This window comes from Simochromis diagramma, unplaced genomic scaffold, assembly GCF_900408965.1.
Source record: "Simochromis diagramma unplaced genomic scaffold, fSimDia1.1 OVJJ01000355.1, whole genome shotgun sequence".
Classification (NCBI taxonomy): Eukaryota; Metazoa; Chordata; class Actinopteri; order Cichliformes; family Cichlidae; genus Simochromis; species Simochromis diagramma.
In genome coordinates this window covers 37,188-59,662 of record NW_024387174.1, presented here as the reverse complement: position 1 = coordinate 59,662, position 22,475 = coordinate 37,188, and the positions used below count along the sequence as shown (strand labels likewise).

The 22,475-nt window shown below is 38.6% G+C and overlaps 1 protein-coding gene across 1 annotated transcript; it reads right to left on the bottom strand.

The window, feature by feature from the left end:
* Positions 1–286: 286 nt before the first annotated feature.
* Positions 287–4,157, bottom strand: LOC120744868 (STARD3 N-terminal-like protein). Its single transcript, XM_040049460.1, has 8 exons — positions 4,142–4,157; positions 3,513–3,607; positions 3,298–3,375; positions 2,910–2,963; positions 2,244–2,361; positions 1,593–1,688; positions 654–721; positions 287–574 (listed from the first exon to the last, which is right to left on the bottom strand). Exons 1-7 carry the CDS (start codon positions 4,155–4,157, stop codon positions 657–659), a joined length of 522 nt encoding a protein of 173 aa, XP_039905394.1. The 3' UTR covers positions 287–574; positions 654–656.
* Positions 4,158–22,475: the final 18,318 nt, after the last annotated feature.

The following is a 22,475-nucleotide window of genomic DNA, read 5'->3' as shown; positions in this document are numbered from 1 at the left end:
AAGACATTGAAGTAATCATAAACATCTCTAAGAGTTTGACTTTCTCTTTCTGCTACAGTCTGGTCTGCAGGCTCAATACTGGCTGAACAATCCTTTCTGTGGCATCCATGAGCTTATTTTCCTTTGCAGTGACTCAACCGAAGCACAAGAAAATGATCACAGAATTATAAGTAAACATTATGCTGGAAATAAGACATTAACACTCTGTTTTTTAATTGAAAGTGTATATATATATTTTTTAAGTTTTAAAATGAATGTAATGCTTTGAATTATGGATGGATACTGATAAGGATGTAATGATTTATTTCTGATAAATCTCTTGTAAGGTCTCGAGTTCCTTAAAGGTGGAGAAACAAAACTCATACAGTAACCAGAGTTCATGACACTGAAACTTTTAAGTGGCACTTTCCCGGTCGCGGTGTACGTGCAGAAGGCTGATATCAGAACGTGAGCTGCATTTGTGGATATGAACAAATACAAACTAAAATGGCTGAAGGTGTAAGGCAGAAGTTTTCCCCTCAGTAGCACAACGCTGGAGGACCCAAAAATCCCTCCATGTTCAGGATCGGAGATCCTGTGGAGAAAAAAACAGCACATCAGACTAATACTGTGGATACGAATCCTGACTGACGTCTGTCATTACGTATTCTTACCTGTTAAGTCACTTGTGTAATGAGCCCTTTTTCAGGTTCGTGTTTATCATCCAGCTCCTCGTCAGAGTCTGAACACGAAAGGGAAATCGGTCAGCGTTTTTATAGAAACACCACAGAAAATGTAGGATGATAAAAGAACGGTGGAGCCAGGATTTTAACTGCCAACCTTCAGATTAGAAGACGACCCCTCTGAACCCGGACGGCTCAGGTATTCATGCCAACTAAATGTATTATCCTTAAAGACATTAATGGCATCTACAACTGCTTAATAGCAGATGATGCCCTTCGCTCTTATTTTGAAAATTCAGCCACTGATAACCAGCCTGACAATTCCCGTCTTGTCAGGTTTCATCATTTTTAAATTTTCTTGTTTATTGACCTGTGTGAAACAACTGAGGCGCGCTTGTCTTAATCGTCTGCAGGAGGCTGCAGGTTCAAAGCAGCTGCAGGAGGCTGGTGTGAGAATAAACCTTCACTTTTAATTCTTCACATTTTACAGAAACGGGAATTATTTTTGTATTTTGTGTTATCGACTGCAGCTCTGCTTCTGCTCTGGAGAGTGTCTGTGTCTGCAAAGGATGGGCCCACCCATTGTAGGGAAGGCTCACTGCAGAGGCAGCTGAGTAATTGAATTATTTTCTAAGCAATAAGATGTCTGCAGATGAAAAAGCTCCTTTCACTGTGCAGTGAAACAAATACTGAAGGAGCTACGCCACTCATTTCTGGGTGTGAAGTGCAAAGCTGGAAATCTAAAAACTCTAATAATAATAATAATGACAATAACATGAACTGTATATCTTCATATTTTGTGTCTGTGCGCTCATTTAAATGGGAATGAAGAGTCAGAATCATCAGACTGAGCAGTCTGAAGGAGCGACAGCTGAAGCGAGTGTGTCGGGTGTGTTTGGGTTTGTCTGATGTCAGTGGGAGGAAACAGACCTGCCAAAGACTCTGGCGGAGAGTAGAACTGCCCATCAGATAAAGGACCTGGACCCAGGAGAGGAGCCCTACTTGTATCTATGATGGACTGATGTCCTGAAACACAGAAGGATGAAGGAAGCAGGAATAACTGCATCAGCAGGACATCAATGAGGTTAGAATAACATAACAGTGGTGAAATAACTTTCATTTATCAGGTGAGTAAACACATTTGCAGATTTTGTTCATAGCATATAATTATTAATAATTACCTGTGAAATAGCAACAGGAAGCTGATGCATTACGCTTTTTACTCTAACATTATAATAAATAATTATAATATTAACTTCTTATCCCATGATCATTTATTTTAAATAAAACTGAATAAAATTACTCAGTATGTAGCTTTGAATGTTCACCAGCAGGTGGCAGTGTTTCACCAGAGCGCCTGCTGCTGCTCTTTATCGTTTTCTTGTTTCTTTTTCATTCTCCACTCAGAGGCTCTTGAGTCATAGTACTTGTTTTTTCACATTCTTTTGCTAACTTAAAGGAAGGTTTTAAAAGGAGCCTGTAAGGTAAACGATCTGTTGACAGAGATCACAGCAGTGACAGCAGCAGTACTGCAGCAGTAATGAAGGTGCCTTTTTTATTATTAGCTCAATTGAGACTCACTGTTTTCGTCTTCGATCTCCTGAGGCAGGACCTTGAAGTCGAGCAGCCACGTTTCTATCCAGGCCAGAACGAAGGAGATGATGGGCAGCAGGTACCCAAAGGCCCCCTGACTCAGCAGCTACACAAGAAACACACACGTCCCAATATGAATACGTAATTCTACACAAAGCATACAAAATCTGACCATTTAAAATTTAGAAGCTGCAAAAACAAATATTTATTATTGTTAAGCAGCAGCAATTACAGGTTTTCCTGTACAGGAAGTTTGCTTCACTTCCTTAAATCCTCATACATGTTTGCATCGCCATCGGGGAATATGGAGCAAAGACTGCAGAGGAAAATTAACTCCAACAACAAACTGTCCTCTAAGAGGTTTTTGTGTGTGGACATTGACACCAATACTAAAATAAATAAAGATATTATTAGAAGTAAAAAACTAAAGTCAGTGCAACATTTTTGTTACAAACAATGAAAATATTAGATGTTGTCAGGTTTCTTAGATCAAAGCTTTAAGTACCACCCTGTTTTCTGAGGTGCTGTTAAGGTGTGTGTGTGTGTGTGTGTGTGTGTGTGTGTGTGTGTGTGTGTGTGTGTGTGTGTGTGTGTGTGTGTGTGTGTGTACACCCAGGAGTGCAGACAGTTAGGAATTGTAAAGCTTTTTCTTACCTTCGACAAAATGACTTTAGCAATCAGGAAAGCACAGCTGACTGCAGTGGTGATCTGCACAAAGACAGAAAACATCAGAAATGCTCATGCTGTTATTTTTGCTAATATTTTAAACAGAACCCCTTTTACCTGAAAACATCCTCATGTTAATGGTCTTTAACTCTCTAAATATACTGAATATAATGAAGTGAAATGGAAAATCACAGAATCAGCCTGTAACACACACCGATGCCCCCTGATGACATATTTAATGCACAGAAACAAGAATTAGTGCATCCTCCTGCCAGACACTTCACTGTGCACCCAACAATGTGAGCTCTTGCTGGGCAGCGCCCTCTGCTGGCGCAATTACAGAAGCACTGTTGTGGCGTACAGCCTTAAAACCTACCGCGATGGCCCACCAGTGACGAAGCTTGCAGACAGCGTAGGCCAGGATGAGGACGGCAAACCTGAAAACTGCCAGCAGCTGAGGGAGGGGAGGAAGGTGAAGGTGGCACAGAAGGAGGAGGGAAACAAAAAGGAAGGAAAAAATAGTGAAAAAAAACCCCCACATAAAATAAAAGATATAAAGTTGATCATTTAAAGCAAAAGAAAGAACCTTACAAAGATGTCGAAGAAGGAGGCGTGGTAGTCGTAGTGCAGGACTTCTTGTTCCAGCCGATTCTGAATGCCGCCGTTCACCTGACAAACACAAACAGCTCATCATGACAAATACTCTGAATGTTAAAGTTAACCCTGACACAACTGAGGCTAAAATGACCTGAGTGAGGCAGTTATATTCTTTGTTACTAGAGGAATATTTTATGTAAGTTTATTCCATCTAAAATAATAATCATAAGTTTTAATACAACACAAAAACATGAGAAGTTGTAGGATTCAATTAAACATTTGGGGTTAGGGCTGTGCGATGACCAAAATCTCATATCCTCATGTAAGACATTTCTCATCCTGATAACGATGTACATGACAAAAAAGGGCTTTTTATGTAAACTCTGTGAATCCAGAGTGAATGATGAAGAACAAACCATAACGAGGGGCAGGGCTACTACACTGCATTGTGTCCATCAGGTAAAAAAAAAGAAATCTGTTGGCTAATCTACACCATATCAATAACAGCTTCCTTAAGGTTTTAAAATGCACTGCAGCTGCATTTTAAAACACATCTACAAGCAATGCCAAAGAAACACACAGGTATGAGTACAGAGGTACTATGAAGGTAGCTCACTTCTTACTGGAGTATATCACCATAGTGACTTAAACTGTAGAGCAAACCTGCTTCAGAGCAGGTTGTGTTTGAGATTACGGATCAACAAGTATGAAATCACCAGTCTGCAGAACAATTTCACAACATTTTGAATTCCTCTATAAACATTAATCTCGTTTTTTTCTTTTGTCTGCAACGCTTGTCCCTAGCATGTCCTCGTCCATGAAAGCATTTAATCTTATCTGAGCAATTCCTCTTGGTCTCCTGTATCACTGCTCATCATTCGACATGCTTTTCCCAGTATATCCGCCCATTTTTGTATTGCTTGTATTTTCTCCCAGACTGGTAAACATCAACAGAGCTCAGCAAAAGAACTTTTAGTTCCTATTTCAACTTTATTAATACAAGTGTTTAACCTTTTCATGTTTATAGTTTTATCTTTCTTTGTAAAGTCAGCTGTTCTGCTGCTCTGTATGTGATTGGTCAGATGCCCCCAACCCCACCCCTTTCATGTAAACAGGCTAGTAGCTAAAATGGGAAACCCTGGTTTACCTTATAGAGTTGATAACTAGCGTCATGTGATCACTTAGTCTGATTGACAATGTTGGGATAAGTTAATCAAGATAACAGAAAGATATCTTCAGTATGATGAACAATGAATTTAACTCCTAAATGTGACTTCCTAACACAGAATGTGATGACGTCATACGCTTTGTACTTTGATGTGTGGTGATTGGAAGTGTCTGTGTGGTGCAGCCTGGACAGACCAGACCAGCTGCACCACACAGACACTTCAAGAGAATGATTGTTATGAAACTTTCATACAAATTGAGGGAAAAATGGAGAGTTGTTGCCTATGAACTGCAGGAACAAAATGGTCACAGAGCAGCGTTCACTGATCTGGTTGCCTTCATAATAAAACAGGTGAAAGTAGCATCAGATCCAGTGTTTGGCAACATCCAAGACTCACAATCTGGAAGCAGCTTTAAAGTTTCAAGTTCCACCAAGCAAAGAAAAAAGGGAAGTAGTTTTGCCACTAATGTCAGTACGGTTCCAGGCGTCAAAACTCAATCAACTGGAAGCAGAACAAATTCCACTGTTCTGCATAGTTGTTTGTTTTGTTCACACAGCAATCATTTACTAGAGAATTGTAAGCAGTTTAAAGCTAAAATGCATCAGGATAAGTTGACTTTTATCAAGGAAAGGGGAATTTGTTTTGGTTGTTTAAAAGTTGGTCACATAAGCAAAGACTGTAGGAGTCGTTTGAGACACAGCAGCTGAGCAAATGATCATTTCATGCTGAAGACATCCTCAGACAGAATTAAACACATACATAAACACAGCCTGGTGCCAATAACACAGCTAATGACACTGCTGTATCACTGGCTTTACTGATTAAAGACCATATCTGAAGGAAATCTTTGAACACAACAGAAAGTGACCTTTTAAACCTGCGACACTGATGCTGCATTCAAGGACCATTAAAAACATCTGAAAGGACTTAAGAACATGAAGAAAATGTGACTTGTTTCTCTGTAATGAAGCTGTTTTAGTGAAGAAAGTTGAAAGGTCACAGAGCGACTGCTGAATCTTCTGCTCTAAACATGAACTCTGAACTTTGTGATGCTTCAGGAGGAAAACTGCTTCAGTTATTCTCTCAGATTAGTTTCATATTTTCTGCATCAGATTTGAGTGAGATCCTGGAATGAAGACAGAAGAAAAGACTTTGTTCAAAGTTTGATTTATAGTCAAACCTTCCAGTTTATTCACACAATAAAACATCAACACAATATATGAATTCATTCATTAAAATCACAGTTTTTCCTCATTTGTTTGATGATGTTGACAAAAACAAACACAAACACACACACATGGTCTGCCATACTCATAAAGAGAAATGTCGACATTTTTCAATACAAATATTCCAGAAACATTTAGAGGATAGAGAAGTTTACATTTTCATGTGGAGAAATATTTTAGTAAATCAAAATGATGATGAGCAGTGATAGCCTCCATAAACAGTCACAGGAAAGATCTCCTTTAAAAACTCAGAAACATCAAGAGAACAACTAGAAGATGTGGAGGTACCACCCATAATGTTTGACTGACAGCTGATCTCTGTGCAGAAATGATGGAGAGAAAATAAAATGAAACTAAAATACAGATTTAAACCCACAATATGAAAGACTTCAGTCTATTTGAACTTAATCAACTCAGCTGTGTCTCCATAATTATAGTAAACCAACAGACCAGCATAGAGCGGCTGAGTGAATGTGGTCTGGACTCTGTGGAGGAGAGTCATGGTTTCAGAGACGCTGTAGAAGGACAAAATACCTGCTCTGTGATCCAGGTACACTCCTACTCTGGAGGAACGAGGACCTGAGACACGAGTTTGGATGTTGTTGTACCAAAATGTAAAACTGTTGTTGTTACAATTTAATACCCAAGATTTGTCATTATGTCCAAATTTACATTTAATCCCTTTTCTGCTGATATTCTTGTATGCGACTGCTACATAAACTTCTTTCCCTCTCCACTCCACCTCCCAGTAACAACGTGCAGTCAGACTCTCTCTACTCAGAACCTGAAACCACCAATTGAATATGTCTGGATGATCAGAATAACACTGTTGTTGATTCATTAATGTTACTTTTCTGTTCCCCTCTGATAATAACAGACATTTGTTTGCTGTGTTTGGATCCAGTGTGATGTCACGTGAATATTTTAAGAATCCAGCTCTGGTCTTTGGCTCTGGTGGATCTGACAGTAAAACATCCACTTCAGTGACTGTCAGTGAGATGTTTGTCCATTCCTCTCTCAGAATGTCCTGTAGTTTATCTCTGACCTCTGACACAGCTGCTGTCACATCCTCAAAGTAGCTCAGAGGACGGATATTGATGCTGGATGAGTCTGTAGACTCACTGAGTGCTGACAGTGAGGGGTAGTTGTGTAGAAACTGGATGTGATCCTCTGTGTGTGAGAGCTGCTTCAGCTCAGCATCTTTCCTCTTCAGCTCAGTGATCTCCTGCTCCAGCTTCTCCTCAAGCTCTTTGACTCGACTCACTTCAGTTTCCTGCTGGGATCTGATCTGCTGCTTCACATCAGAGCTTCTTTTCTGGATGAGATGGATCAGCTCAGTGAAGATCTTCTCACTGTGCTCCACTGTTTGATCAGCAGACTGATTGATGGCCTCCACCTCCTGATGAAGCAGCTTCACATCTTTCTCTCTGTCCTGGATTTGGATTCTCTGCTGGATGTTTTGTCGACTCACCTCCAGCTCTCTCTGCCTCTCAGTCCTTTCTGCTGCAGCTGAGACTGTGTCGTGGCCTTTATGTTCATCCACAGAGCAGAGATAACAGATACTCTGCTGATCAGTACGGCAGAACATCTTCATCACCTCATCATGACGAGAGCAGATGTTCTCCTGGAGCTTCTTGGAGGGCTCCACCAGCTTGTGTTTCTTTAACTGAGCTGCTACATAATGAGGCTGAAGGTGTTTCTCACAGTAAGAGACCAAACACACAAAACAGGACTTGAAGGCTTTCATTTTTCTTCCAGTGCAGACATCACAGGCCACATCTTCAGGTCCAGCATAGCAGTGATCAGCAGGAGCAGCTTGGAGTCCAGTCTTCTTCAGCTCCTCCACTAAATCTGCTAACATGGTGTTTTTCATCAGGACAGGCCTCGCTGTGAAAGTCCTCCGGCACTGAGGGCAGCTGTAGATTTTCTTCTTTTCCTCTTCATCCCAGAAGCTTTTAATACAGTTCATGCAGTAGCTGTGTCCACAGGGAATAGTCACCGGATCCTTCAGTAGATCCAAACAGACTGAACAGCAGATTTTTGTTTGATCCATTTGATTCATGTGCTGTGCCGTTTCACCGTCTCTCAGTGACTGTCAGACAGTTTGACTTCCTCTGAACAGAAACAACCTCTGTGCTCTGAAGGGAAACAGATCTCTGCTCTTGTTCACCTTTAGACCCATCCTGATACAGACACATCTGTGAAGGGAGATATATTCTTACAGAGCGACCAAGAGCCAATCACAAGATGCAGGGTGTGGTATGTGTGATTACATCATGCAGTAACAAGTCTGACCCAGTTAAAGTTTAATAGTTTATCTTTACTTGGTGCTTTGAAATGTGACAGTCAACACTCAGTGATTTCATTCTATTTTTCAAAAAGTTCAGCAAAGTTTAGGATGCTGTGATGAATAAAAATAAATGACACTTTATATTTTGACATTTTCTAATCTTAGTTCATTCTCACACTTACAGAATGATACATGGGAACAACTGACTCCACTAAATCAAACCTATGTTCAAATGAGATTATGATCATTAAAAAGTAACAAATATTTAAATTTAGCAACAACAAATGCAGATCGGTCCACAGTGTTTACAAAAACAAACAAACAAACAAACAAACATTATTTTGTAGTCTTTCCTGTGTACACAGTCACAGTGGAGTTTAAATGCAAACTTTCCAGTTTAATTCAAGGTTTTAGTAAAATTTTGCCTGAACTGTTTAGTAATTTTTCACAAAGTGTCCATGTCAGTAATTCATTCAAATGTATTTTGGTCTTAAACTGATCCAGTAAATGTAACTTTTTCTCACCTACTTAATCGAGTATTTTAGTTGTTTAACTGTCATTATAACTAAACTGAACATCCAAAGCTTTTCTCACTGCAGTTTTGTTGTGCAGTTATAGCAGCACTTTGAATCATCCACAGTTTTATAGAACTGTCTGTTGAATTGTTGTTTTGTTTGGTGCGATGGTTCATTTATTTAAATATTGATGATAATTTGATATATTTGATTATTTATTACTGGTGCAAACAATTCATTTCTTCATGGTGCAAATATATAGTAGACTCAGGAGTTTAACTCAGTTTTCTTGGCCTTTGTTTATCGTTTCATTTAAAATCTTAATGGGTAAATCAGAATCAGAATACTTCATTAATCCCAAAGGAAATTAGGGTTACAGCAGGCAGCACGCTAATGGCGCATGCGCACTTACAAAGAAACCTTCTGACCAACTTTACACAAACATCACATTGGGGAGACATGTCAGAAAGGTAGGCTGATGGGAAAAAAACAACAAAAATACATAACATGAGGTGAGAGGAGGAGAAAAAAAAACTCCACTCAGACTGAGCTCCTAGTGGGAGAACAGTTTGATAACAGAAAAAACACCTCAGCACAAAAAGCACATGACTATCAATACACCATAGAAACACAAGATAAGCAACAGGGGCGGGTAAAGGGTAAGAGAGAGCCGGTGTAGACAGCGCATCCGATCCTGCAGCATGTCTGCGCTGGTCCAGTCGACTGCCATCTGCCCGGTAGGGCACAAGCATCGAAGGCGTTTGGAAACGGAGGGGGGATCAGTGTGTGCATATCAGTGTAAGTGTGTGTGTGTGTGTCCAGAGTTCAGCTGAGACAGTGTCCTTCGCCCTGCTAGGCTAAGTAAACAGTCTTCCAGCCAACCCAAGTGGCCTTGCATGGAATGGGGGGAAAAGTATTTTTTTGTTTCACACAGCAGTAATGCATTCCCACACACAACCTTCCTTTCAATTAAAGTAACACTGTTTCCATGCATGAAAAGGAGCAGGAAGAAGAATAAATTCTTATTGATACCTGCCCCCTATCTGTGGTAATACAAGTAGGCAACCAAAATTACACTATGACAATTTTCTGCACATAACAAAACAAAGCAAACAGAACAATATACTCAACAATGAGCAATACCACTAAATATCAAACTAAAAGATCATTTTTCTACAATTAAATTCTTTTCAACTTCTTCATATTGGTTTATCATTTTATTCTTATAGCAGATTTTAAATTGAGAAACATTTATGCAACACTTAAGATGATCACTGAGAGAATTCCAGTTTCTTATGCCGATGACTGTTGGACACATTTGCCTTTGTGTGGTTCGAGCAAACCGGTGCTTAAAATAAAACTTCCTTCTGCCGTCCCCATTTTCTGAACACAATACAAATAAACTTTGTAACTTAAGAGGTAGTGTTTTATTTTTTGCCTTAAACATAATAGTTAAAGTCTGTAATTTCACTATGTCTTCTAGTTTTAACAATTTTGATTTTATAAACAAATTATTAGTGTGTTCTCTATATTTAACAATATGCATAATTCGAATCGCTCTCTTCTGTAATAAATATAATGGTTTCATATTAGTCACGTATGTATTCCCCCATACTTCAACACAATAGCTCAGATAGGGTAGAAACAATGAAAAATATAATATTCTCATTGTCTTGTAATCTAATATATATCTAACAGTACCCAGGATATAAATACTTTTAGCCAACTTTTTTTTAACATGTTCAATATGTGATTTCCATGTTAACTTGTCATCCACTATTACACCCAGAAAACAGAATTATGTCACTCTTTCAATTAATACTCCCTCTATAGATAATACTATCTCTTCCTCCTTTACACGGTTTCCGAATATCATAAACTTTGTTTTTTCCAAATTCAGTGATAACTCATTTACATCAAACCATTTTTTAATTTTTTTCATTTCAATAACCATAATTTTAGCCAATTCTTTCAAGTTCTCTCCGGAACAATAAAAATTTGTATAGTCTGCAAACAAAACAAAATTCAACATTTTTGACACATCACAAATGTCATTTATATATAAATTAAAAAGTTTTGGTCCTAAAACAGAACCTTGAGGGACCCCACATTCTATTTTCATTCTATCAGATGAATTGCCTAAACACTGCACATACTGAAACCTATTATGTAAATAGCTGCTTAACCAGTTCAATACTATTCCTCTCACACCACAAGTTCTTAACTTAGAAATCAAAATGGAGTGTTGCAGAGTGTCAAAAGCTTTTCTTAAATCAATGAATAGTATATTTATTATGATGTGTTGCTGATGAAATGTCTTCAATAGTATTCATTAATGCTATTGCTGTTGATCTGTTCCGTCGAAATCCGTACTGACTTTCGCTTAACAGTTGATGTTTTTCAATGAAACTATCAAATCTTTGTGGAAAGAGTTTTTCAAGCACTTTAGAAAACTGTGATAGCAATGATATTGGTCTATAATTATTAAAACTATGTCTGTCTCCCGATTTATAAAGAGGGATAACTTTTGCCACTTTCATTCGGTCAGGAAATACACCCGAATAAAATGAGAGATTAAAAATATAACAGAGAGGTTTGATTATACAATCCAAGGTCTTTTTTACGATGACCATGTCTAACCCATCATGGATGTCTTGTTTTTAGATTCTGCTACAATGATTTCTTTTTCAGTGATTTCCCCTAAAAACATAGACTTTACCACTCCATCTCAAAATCATCTCAAATCATCTCAAACTGGTTTCTTGAACATGAAGATGAGTTCACTGTACTCCAATAGAGCATCTTTGGGATGAGGTGGAACGGCAGATTCAAGTCAACAATTAATAAACATGACTTCATGACGCAGTTCTGTCAGCAACAGGGGTCATACCTGCTGTAAACAAGGTGTACCTAACAAAGTGACCAGTAATTGCATATATGCTGTTATGATGGATGTTTATAATAAATATTAACTGAGAGAGAAAAGATACACCAAAGCTACTCTAGGGTAATAACAAAACGAGGGAAATTAACAAACTACATCTAACTGTTTTGGATTCAGAACAATTATTTTCAACCTTTTATAAGGATTAAAATTTAATTCTGGATTTATTTTGGCAGCTTGAACTAGTTAAAGAAGATGCTGCCTATCCTGACATTTACATGAAAAGTCAAAACTACTATTTAAACACAATGACGACAGACTCCAGGCAGACAATCCTGTAAAACATGGAAATATGAAGCATCTCTGACGGCTCAACACAGTAAGAAGAAGGGATGGAAATGATGTATAACTAGTTGAATACTGGAATCAGTGTTTTAAGCTGTGATGTAATAAACTAGTGCTGGGAAAATGAAAAAGAAAGAAGACAAATGTTTCCCTTTTGTGTTTTCCCGATTATGTGTCCGATATTTAAAAAAACAACAACTATCTATCATGTACAAACTCTTAACAGGAATAAACCTGAAACCAACTGTTCTGCTGGGGAAGTTTTGTAAGCGGTACGAAGTTTAAAAACCACCATTCACCTGAGGAAGGCCCCCAGGAGCTCAGGTCTGACTGGTTTCAGCGACCAGAAACTGGAATGTACGGTGAGCAAACTGTGTTAAAATGCAGTGACTGATAAAAGACGGATGAGCACCATCACCATCACAATTAGTTGATCAATATTCTCAATAATATAACAAAAGGCTTTCTTACAGACTGTATTATAATACAAATACAAACCACACATGGATTATTGCATGGTCCTGAAGCCAGCAGCGCCCTTGGTCATGAGATTTGTTTTAAATGTTTGCTGTATTATTGTTTTTAAATCATTGGAGTATACAGATTTTAAAAGTGTTTTAAGATTACAATAGTTCGTAAAGTAGCAGAAGTATTCACACATCACAGTGACGGAGGTTAAAGGTTAATTATCAACCTTCTGTGGAGGAAATAAGGTGCTTGTTGTGCATTACGTTCAACATTTTCCTAATGTACCTTCAAACAGCTAATACCGCTTGAGCATTCCTGTCTGTGCCTAATGTCGAGTCATAGTCATGTAGTTTCTCTTTTCAAGTTCTTCTTGATGAAAATCACACTTTAACCTTTGACTTTCATAAATGATGTGACAGACTTAACACCATGTTAAGTCTATTTGGCAAATTCTGATCAATTATGAAGGATTATCCAGAATATTCTGACCGGCTACCTTTGATAACGCAGGAAACAGAAATCTTGAGTTGTGGTATCAGGGTGCTCAGCCCACAGATATTGAACTTCACATACCCCATCTGCCTCCATTTGGGACTGCAATGGCCTTAAAAACCCTACACATATCTTCCCTACTTAAGTGCAGCCTTTTTTCTAATGGAATTACAATATCGGCATCTGGTCTCTGACTTCTCATCAATTGTGTGGGCGTCCTTTAGAGGACATTTCATCGGAATAAAGGCAAATACGGTGGTGCCTTTATCTGCAGAAATATGTGGCCTGTAGCCAGTGGGTGGGGCACCACATGCTCGCTCTCACTGTTAGATTGGATAGAAAAGTCTGCAGCAGGACGAGCGAATATTAATGACGTTTCTGAGTGTTTCGATTCCATCAAGAACAAAAACAAATCTTAGCTAACCAACACTCACTGGGTTTTAGTGGATTACTATATTTCACAGAAATATTACAGAAACAGTTTCTTTGGTACAATAATCCAACTGTGCAGAAATCAGGGAGTCGGGAAGAAGCAGCTCATTAAATTCTGTGCTTGTTTAAGACTGAAGCACATATTATATTATCATAATACCAGAGCTGAACTGGATGACTCATTCCTCATTAAATTACTTCAGATGTTATTTAAAAAAAAATATATATTTTATGCAAGTGAAGCTGCTTGTGCTGCCACCTAAACCAATCATAACGTGGCCTCAAATGTTAAAGTAACCTTATGAGCAGAATCTGATATAAGAGACTATCAGTTATGGAGACAAAGACAAAGGCAAAAAAAAACTGTATTAAATTAAATAAGCAAACTGATATGAATGAACCTTACATTTAGATAATACAAATCCTCAGCAAGAATAATAAAAAACAAGCAAAAACAAATAAAACAAACCTCAGCTAACGTGGAAGCTACACTGCAAGGTGGTCTGTTTAATAAATAAAATGTGACAGGTCACATACAGGACCACTAACATCTCTGTAAACAGAACTCAGCTCCCACAAAGCTCCAAATGAAGAAAAACTGCATCTGCATGCAGAGAACTGTTTGTGGAGACATCCAGCATATCGACGCACAGTGAGTGAATGATGAAGAACAAACCATAACGAGGGGCAGGGCTACTACACTGCATTGTGTCCATCAGGTAAAAAAAAAGGAAAAGAAATCTGTTGGCTAATCTACACCATATCAATAACAGCTTCCTTAAGGTTTTAAAATGCACTGCAGCTGCATTTTAAAACACATCTACAAGCAATGCCAAAGAAACACACAGGTATGAGTACAGAGGTACTATGAAGGTAGCTCACTTCTTACTGGAGTATATCACCATAGTGACTTAAACTGTAGAGCAAACCTGCTTCAGAGCAGGTTGTGTTTGAGATTACGGATCAACAAGTATGAAATCACCACTTAGCTACCAATCAGTTCTCTGGAAAACTGCTTTACAACAAGTACCTGAAAGATCCCTTTGGACTGCTGTGCCATGGATAGTGGGAGGATCTTTCCATTGATGAGCATCAGTAGTCTAATCAGTTTAGATTCTTAAATTCAACTTCATTCTTTGACTTTTCCATTTGTCTGCAGAACAATTTCACAACATTTTGAATTCCTCTATAAACATTAATCTCGTTTTTTCTTTTGTCTGCAACGCTTGTCCCTAGCATGTCCTCGTCCATGAAAGCATTTAATCTTATCTGAGCAATTCCTCTTGGTCTCCTGTATCACTGCTCATCATTCGACATGCTTTTCCCAGTATATCCACGCCCATTTTTGTATTTATGCTTGTATTTTCTCCCAGACTGGTAAACATCAACAGAGCTCAGCAAAAGAACTTTTAGTTCCTATTTCAACTTTATTAATACAAGTGTTTAACCTTTTCATGTTTATAGTTTTATCTTTCTTTGTAAAGTCAGCTGTTCTGCTGCTCTGTATGTGATTGGTCAGATGCCCCCAACCCCACCCCTTTCATGTAAACAGGCTAGTAGCTAAAATGGGAAACCCTGGTTTACCTTATAGAGTTGATAACTAGCATCATGTGATCACTTAGTCTGATTGACAATGTTGGGATAAGTTAATCAAGATAACAGAAAGATTTCTTGAGTATGATGAACAATGAATTTAACTCCTAAATGTGACTTCCTAACACAGAATGTGATGACGTCATACGCTTTGTACTTTGATGTGTGGTGATTGGAAGTGTCTGTGTGGTGCAGCCTGGACAGACCAGACCAGCTGCACCACACATACACTTTAAACCTCACCCGAGGACAAAAAGCACAAGAACAACAACAAAAAAAGAAAGAAAACAAACCTTAGAAACATGCAGGGTTACAGGAGAAGCCAGTCGTGCAGAGGTGAGCCTGTGCGAGTCTGAATTTAACTCCTATTTAGTGACTTCCTACCAAAGAATGATGATGGAAGAATTTCGATTGATTTAATATTATTACGCATTAGTTTTATGGGTCTGTTCCACTTAAGGTCAGATTGGCGTCTATGAACCAAAATGATTTCACACCAAGACTAAACTCGTGTCATGGTTTGCATTATGCAGTGGTTACAGTGGTGACACTTATTAGACTCTGAAGTCTGTGCACCAGTTTTTCAGGGTCCTATAGGTGCAAATGTTGCGACCACTGTAAATGTGACACCATCACAGAAAAATTGTATAAAATCAGAAGAAGAAAGAGAACTCTAATATGATGGCTGCACACCAGCTGGATCATTATAACAACATCACATCACATGAGTAACTTCAACATGACGAGACTTCAAGGACTCCAACAATGTTCATACAGTGAGGATAAATAATGTTTTTATTATTATTATAAAAAGGACACAATATAGATATATAAAATGCAGCCAGAACTCCAATAACTAACATGTCCGTTATTTGACACGTTGATTTATATATAATTTCTTTTTCTCTCTTAGCTTTTCAGCTCCACATTTTTGCCATTTCTTCCACACTCAACTCTTTTCTACAAGCTGAGCACACAGTGAAGGTAGGGGAGGGCTGGTGGCATTAAGAGATTTGATTGGGCAATCTAGGGGCCAGTTAGTTCTTTCCTTTGGTGAAAGTTGGGCTCTTCAATTCAGCATGGTACAACTCCATAGATTCTGCAACATCAAACCCTCTGTCTGCTAATATTACATCCAGTTACAAGATGAGCTTCCCGACCCCCTGAACTACGGATGCCCTACATGACTGTTAGGACAACTTATGTATTGCAAGTATGCAGTACTAAGAATAACTTGATGTTTCTGACCTTGCATTATGAATTGTTTATCCACTGACAAACATTTCAAGTTCTACTAAATTAAAAAACAATTTGTGGTAACCTGATTAGGATTCAAAAAGAATAATTAACAACACTTCTTGTAATGGTGTTAAAATCAGCCCAGCTTTTATTTTCATATGCAAAAAGTAAAAGCAAATCAGCCAACATACTGGACACATAATTGTCAATTATACTGTCACCATTGTTACTGGTATTGAAAGCTTATTGATAATTTGTCCAAGTAAGGAATGCCCTCTCACAAATGTCATGTGACAACCTCATTGGCTTACGGAACTGTGATGTCACACACATTTAGAATCTTACCACCACTGTGATCCTTCGATCCTTTGATCCTAAAACCTATAAATAGGGGTGAGACGCAAGAACTTTTAGTCCGTTATTCGCAGCATTTATGTTTGCAGCATTCAAACGAACGTTCGCCAGAGAAGCCCTTTTTGGATCCTTTTCAGAGTCACTGTTAACAGATTCCAACATGTCTCCAAGAAAGCAGAAAAAAAGAGAAAACGTAAAGCCCAGCGCTCCTCTTTGCAATCGAGAAGACGATACTCAACTGCAGAAGATGTGCTTGGAAGAAATGCATGAGGAAAATCTCATGAACAATCACAATACGCGACACCCACCCCAGCCAGAGTACACCAATTACATCTGGGAAAGTTTTTTTAAACAACGAACGGAGATTATCTTACTGAGAGAGCACTGTGAGAGAAGGACCGCTGAAGCAGATAAACTGTTCAGACAGCTTCTCGATAAGGAAGATATTATAAAGGAGAAAGAAATGGAACTCCTAGACATGCGGGGAAGGATCTTTGAGCTCCAAGCAAAGCTCAATAAAGTACAAGAAAAACCAACAGAAGAAATCCTCCAACAGAAGAAAAACGAGAAAGAGAGGGAAAAAAGATTCAGGAGCTGCAAGTAAAGCTGGATGAAGCTCTGCAAAAAAATCAAGAACTCCTCCAAGAGAAGAAACAACTGGTCATAAAACTCCAAGGCACTGAGATAAATGAAAAAGTGCTGAAAGGAAGGGTTGAGTTTCTTCGAAAGAAAGCGCAACAGACCATGAAAAAGGAAGATATGGATTGCAAGCTTCAGGACAGCGAGAAACACAAGGAAGCCTTGCAAATAAAGCTTGAAGAAGCTCTGCGAAGAAATCAAGAACTCCTCCAAGAAAAAGAACAAATGGACATAAAGCAGCGCAAACTGCAAGGCATGGAGGGAAAGTACAAAGCACTGCAGGCGAAGCTTGATAAAACACTGAACAAAAATAAAGAGTTGCTTCAAGAAAAAAAGCAACTAGAAATTAAACAGAAAGAAACGGACTCCAAGCTTGAAGGCGTGGAGGAAAAATACACCGCGCTGAAAATAAAGCTTGATAAAACAGTGCAAAGAAATAAGGATTTCCTACAAGACAAAGAACAATGGGAAATAAAGCAGAAAGAAGATAAACAAATTCTCCAGGACTTTGAGAGGAAAAACCAACAACTGCAAGACCGTTATAACAACTGAACTCCAAAACAACTGAGCTGGAGGGGGAAAAGAAAAAAGTGCAAAAACAATGCTCAGAGATGCAGAGTAAGCTCAGTGACATGCTGAGAAAAAACACAGAACTGGAGAAACTTTCCAACAACTTGAAGTGCAAAAACACTGAGGTGCAGATGTTAAAGCAGCAAGTAGAGAAAACAACCAAAGACCTGCAGTGTACACTTCAAGAACTCGAGAGAAGTCAGCAGCTACAAGACGCACACAACAAATTACAACACAGTTATACAGAGATGCACGAGGCAAAGCTTATGCAGGAGGCCAAATGTAAAGAACTGAAAGAAAGGCTCGAAGAAAAACAAGCCAAATTAGAAGAAGTGGAGACAACATGCAGGAAACTTGAGAAGGAAAACACACAAACAATTGATGAGTTACGAACCCTCATCCTAGAGAAAAGAGTGCTCGTGGAAAAGATCACAGAGAAGAAGAAAAAACGCTTCCGCTTCTTCTGGAGAAAGAGCACTCCTGCTTTTTCTACGTTTTCTACTTTTCCTTCTGCTGATGTCACCCTGTCTTCCTCCTCCACCGTTGCATCGTAATTTTCACCTTAACTCCTAACACCTGCACCCCCCCCCCCCATTCTCTCTTTCACCCTCACCCCCCAACCAGTCCCGACAGTTGACTGGCCCCTCTAGAGCCTGGTTCTGTCATAGGTTTCTTCCTTTAAAGGGAGTTGTTCCTATCCACTGTCGCACCCAGTGCTTGCTCAGAGGGCATAGTTGGGGTTCTCTCTCCTCTCTTTCCTCCTTTCTATCCCTTTCCTTTACCCTCTTCTTTACCCCCCACCTCTCCCCCCTTTTCTACTTCCTTAATAATTTAATAATAAACACAATTGGCTACATTTTAAATGTGTCTGATCAACGTCTTCATTCAAGAATGAATTGTCTTTCTCACGGAGTCATGTGTATTTTGTGTTTTCCTCGGGCTGGTGATCCCCGCGGTCGTTCAGCCCCGGAGTCCAGAGTTTTAGTGTTTTAATCACATTTAGTGTTACATTTTAGATCACCACAATAGGATATCCATAATTTAGGATTCAGGCATTTGTTTTAGTTCAATATCGTAATCATTCTATGACTGAGTAGTTTACAGAACCTTCAGTCTGCAGCAATAACTTCTGTTGGAGCTATTTGTTCTTATTTTTTATTATTTTGAAATTAGTTAAAGTTTGTTGTTAGTTTACTTATATTTGGGGTTTATTTACAAGTTTATTTGTAGGTTAATATTTGTTTCAATGTTTTGTTTGTTTGATGTTACCTTGTTAAATTAGTCAGTAAAAGCTGTAGGGCCATTTTGTTTCTATGAATAAAGAGACTGGTATAGGACCAGCATGCACTGGGGTGAGCCTATGGTTTTTTACTAGAGCAGGAGAAGCAGCAGGAAGTAACTAAAAATGGATCTTGTTATTGCTTGCCAAACTGGATAAAATAAACCATAAAAACGCAACTTTAAAGTTTGGACAGTGGACTTCTGTTGCCTGCGTACGAAATATTATCTCAGTGCAGCAGTGGCTTGTGGACTTTTAATTGTGGGATGTTTGGTTTGTCAAACAAAAGGAATTGCCACTACAAAAAGTAAAAAACCTGCCCGTGGACAAAGGAATAATCCTTCATTAATGGATATGTTGGATATATGGATTTCAAGGATCACCGTCGAACTCGAATAAAAGTTACTGGATCGTCTGTAAGTACTCCAGACGGATTTGATGTTGAAGCCTGGATCAACATGTCACTCGTTCATCAAAGCTGGTGAGTGACAATATTGTTTAAGCCGTAAAGGAAAACGGTGAAGCTATTGGAGTTTAAAGACATTATTTCACTACAAAGACTGATGAACTGAGTTTTGATGTACTAAATTTGTGCATAATAGGATCACTAATTGAAACATGCCAACGCCCTCTGTGGAAATGTTTGTTCACTGCAATCATGTTTGCGCTTTATGCTATGGATTCTCAGTGTGCTGTGCATCTTTATAATGTTTGAAATAATCCAAGAGGACAATAAAAATGTCGGATATTAAGAGTAAACAAGAGAGTAAACAAGAGGATGACACTCAGATGCAAGCAGAGGAAAGAAGCATCAAATTTACGCCAAAAGGTTTGGATTTGTATATAAAGACATGCCAAGAAAAGCGGAGTTCAATGTGTAAGCAACCATCTAAGTACATGGGGAAAACTTCTGCTTTAATGACCTCACATGAGAAGGTTAAGGAAGTGTCTTCTGAATTTGGGAAGTTTATTAAATGCTATCAAGATGTAAACGCTTTGCAAGAATCCTTTTTAAGTTTGCCACTGCCAGAAGATGAAGTGAAAAGGCAAAGCGCACATTTTCAGTCTAAGGTGACAGCATTCTCTGTTTTTATGGACAAAGTAAAGGTTTGGTTGCAGGAAGCAGGCGAGCCGTATACTGAACAAAGCAATACTGCTCTTAATGATCAAGCTGTTGAAAGTTTGGATGAAATAAATCCTGAAGACAGTGTCTCTAATATCTCAAGTGTAAAGCCACCTTCGAAAACATTGTCACAGCAAAGTCGAATTTCATCAACATCTTCCGCACGCATTAAAGCTGCGGCTGACAAGGCAGCGCTCATGGAGCGACTCGCTGCATTAAAGAAAAACATTCTATTGAAGCGCAAGAGGAAAAACTGAGAAAAGAAAAGGAGAAATTATCCTTGGAAACAGAGTTGGCAGCAACTAAGGCAAAGCTTCGTGTCTTAAAAATAAACTCAGCTTGTAGCTCTGAGCGTTCTGATGGAATGAACTCTTATTTTGAAAGAGGGCACGTACAAGAAGCGCCTTGTGCTGATACATTTGTTCCGGTAGAAAGAGATTACTCTGGTACAAATTCTGCATCTGAATCACAAGTAATCGCACCTAGACAAAGTCAAAACCAACATCAGGTGGATGAGGTGATGGTAAAAGTTGATGATTCAGCTCAAGTGACGCAGCAAACACAGCCTCAGTCTCTTACTTTGACTGAGAATTGCACGAAGGAGATTGTCAATGTTATGCAAAAACAAAATGACATCACTACTTTGCTTGTAAAACGAAACGTATCTTCTGTCCTTCCAGCTAGAAACATCCGTATGTTTGATGGAGACCCTTTACAGTACAGATCATTTATGAATGCCTTTGAAAATGGAGTGGAAGCTAAAACTGATAACTGGAGCGACTGTTTGCATTTTTTAGAGCAGTTCACTAGGGGGCAGCCTAAAGACTTGGTGCATAGTTGTCAGCATTTACCTCCTGAGCAGGGCTATTCCACAGCCAAATATCTTCTTGAAGAACATTTTGGGAAACGAAAATAAAATTGCCTCTGCATATATGGAGAGGATTGTGAGTTGGGCACCTATTAAAAGTGAGGATGTGAAAGGTCTACAGTCATTCTCTCTTTTTCTTCAAGGATGTTCAAATCTAACACAGCAAGTTGTTTATATGAAGGAGTTGGACTTGCCCTCAAATATGAGAATGATTGTTATGAAACTTCCATACAAATTGAGGGGGAAATGGAGAGTTGTTGCCTATGAACTGCAGGAACAAAATGGTCACAGAGCAGTGTTCACTGACCTGGTTGCCTTCATAATAAAACAGGTGAAAGTAGCATAAGATCCAGTGTTTGGCAACATCCAAGACTCACAATCTGGAAGCAGCTTTAAAGTTTCAAGTTCCACCAAGCAAAGAAAAAAGGGAAGTAGTTTTGCCACTAATGTCAGTACGGTTCCAGGAGTCAAAACTCAATCAACTGGAAGCAGAACAAATTCCACTGTTCTGCATAGTTGTTTGTTTTGTTCACACAACAATCATTTACTAGAGAATTGTAAGCAGTTTAAAGCTAAAATGCATCGAGATAAGTTGACTTTTATCAAGGAAAGGGGAATTTGTTTTGGTTGTTTAAAAGTTGGTCACATAAGCAAAGACTGTAGGAGTCGTTTGAGACACAGCAGCTGAGCAAATGATCATTTCATGCTGAAGACATCCTCAGACAGAATTAAATACATACATAAACACAGCCTGGTGCCAATAACACAGCTAATGACACTGCTGTATCACTGGCTTTACTGATTAAAGACCATATCTGAAGGAAATCTTTCAACACAACAGAAAGTGACCTTTTAAACCTGCGACACTGATGCTGCATTCAAGGACCATTACAAACATTTTAAAGGACTTAAGAACATGAAGAAAATGTGACTTGTTTCTCTGTAATGAAGCTGTTTTAGTGAAGAAAGTTGAAAGGTCACAGAGCGACTGCTGAAACTTCTGCTCTAAACATGAACTCTGAACTTTGTGATGCTTCAGGAGGAAAACTGCTTCAGTTATTCTCTCAGATTAGTTTCATATTTTCTGCATCAGATTTGAGTGAGATCCTGGAATGAAGACAGAAGAAAAGACTCTGTTCAAAGTTTGATTTATAGTCAAACCTTCCAGTTTATTCACACAATAAAACATCAACACAATATATGAATTCATTCATTAAAATCACAGTTTTTCCTCATTTGTTTGATGATTTTGACAAAAACAAACACAAACACACACACATGCCATACTCATAAAGAGAAATGTCGACATTTTTCAATACAAATATTCCAGAAACATTTAGAGGATAGAGAAGTTTACATTTTCATGTGGAGAAATATTTTAGTAAATCAAAATGATGATGAGCAGTGATAGCCTCCATAAACAGTCACAGGAAAGATCTCCTTTAAAAACTCAGAAACATCAAGAGAACAA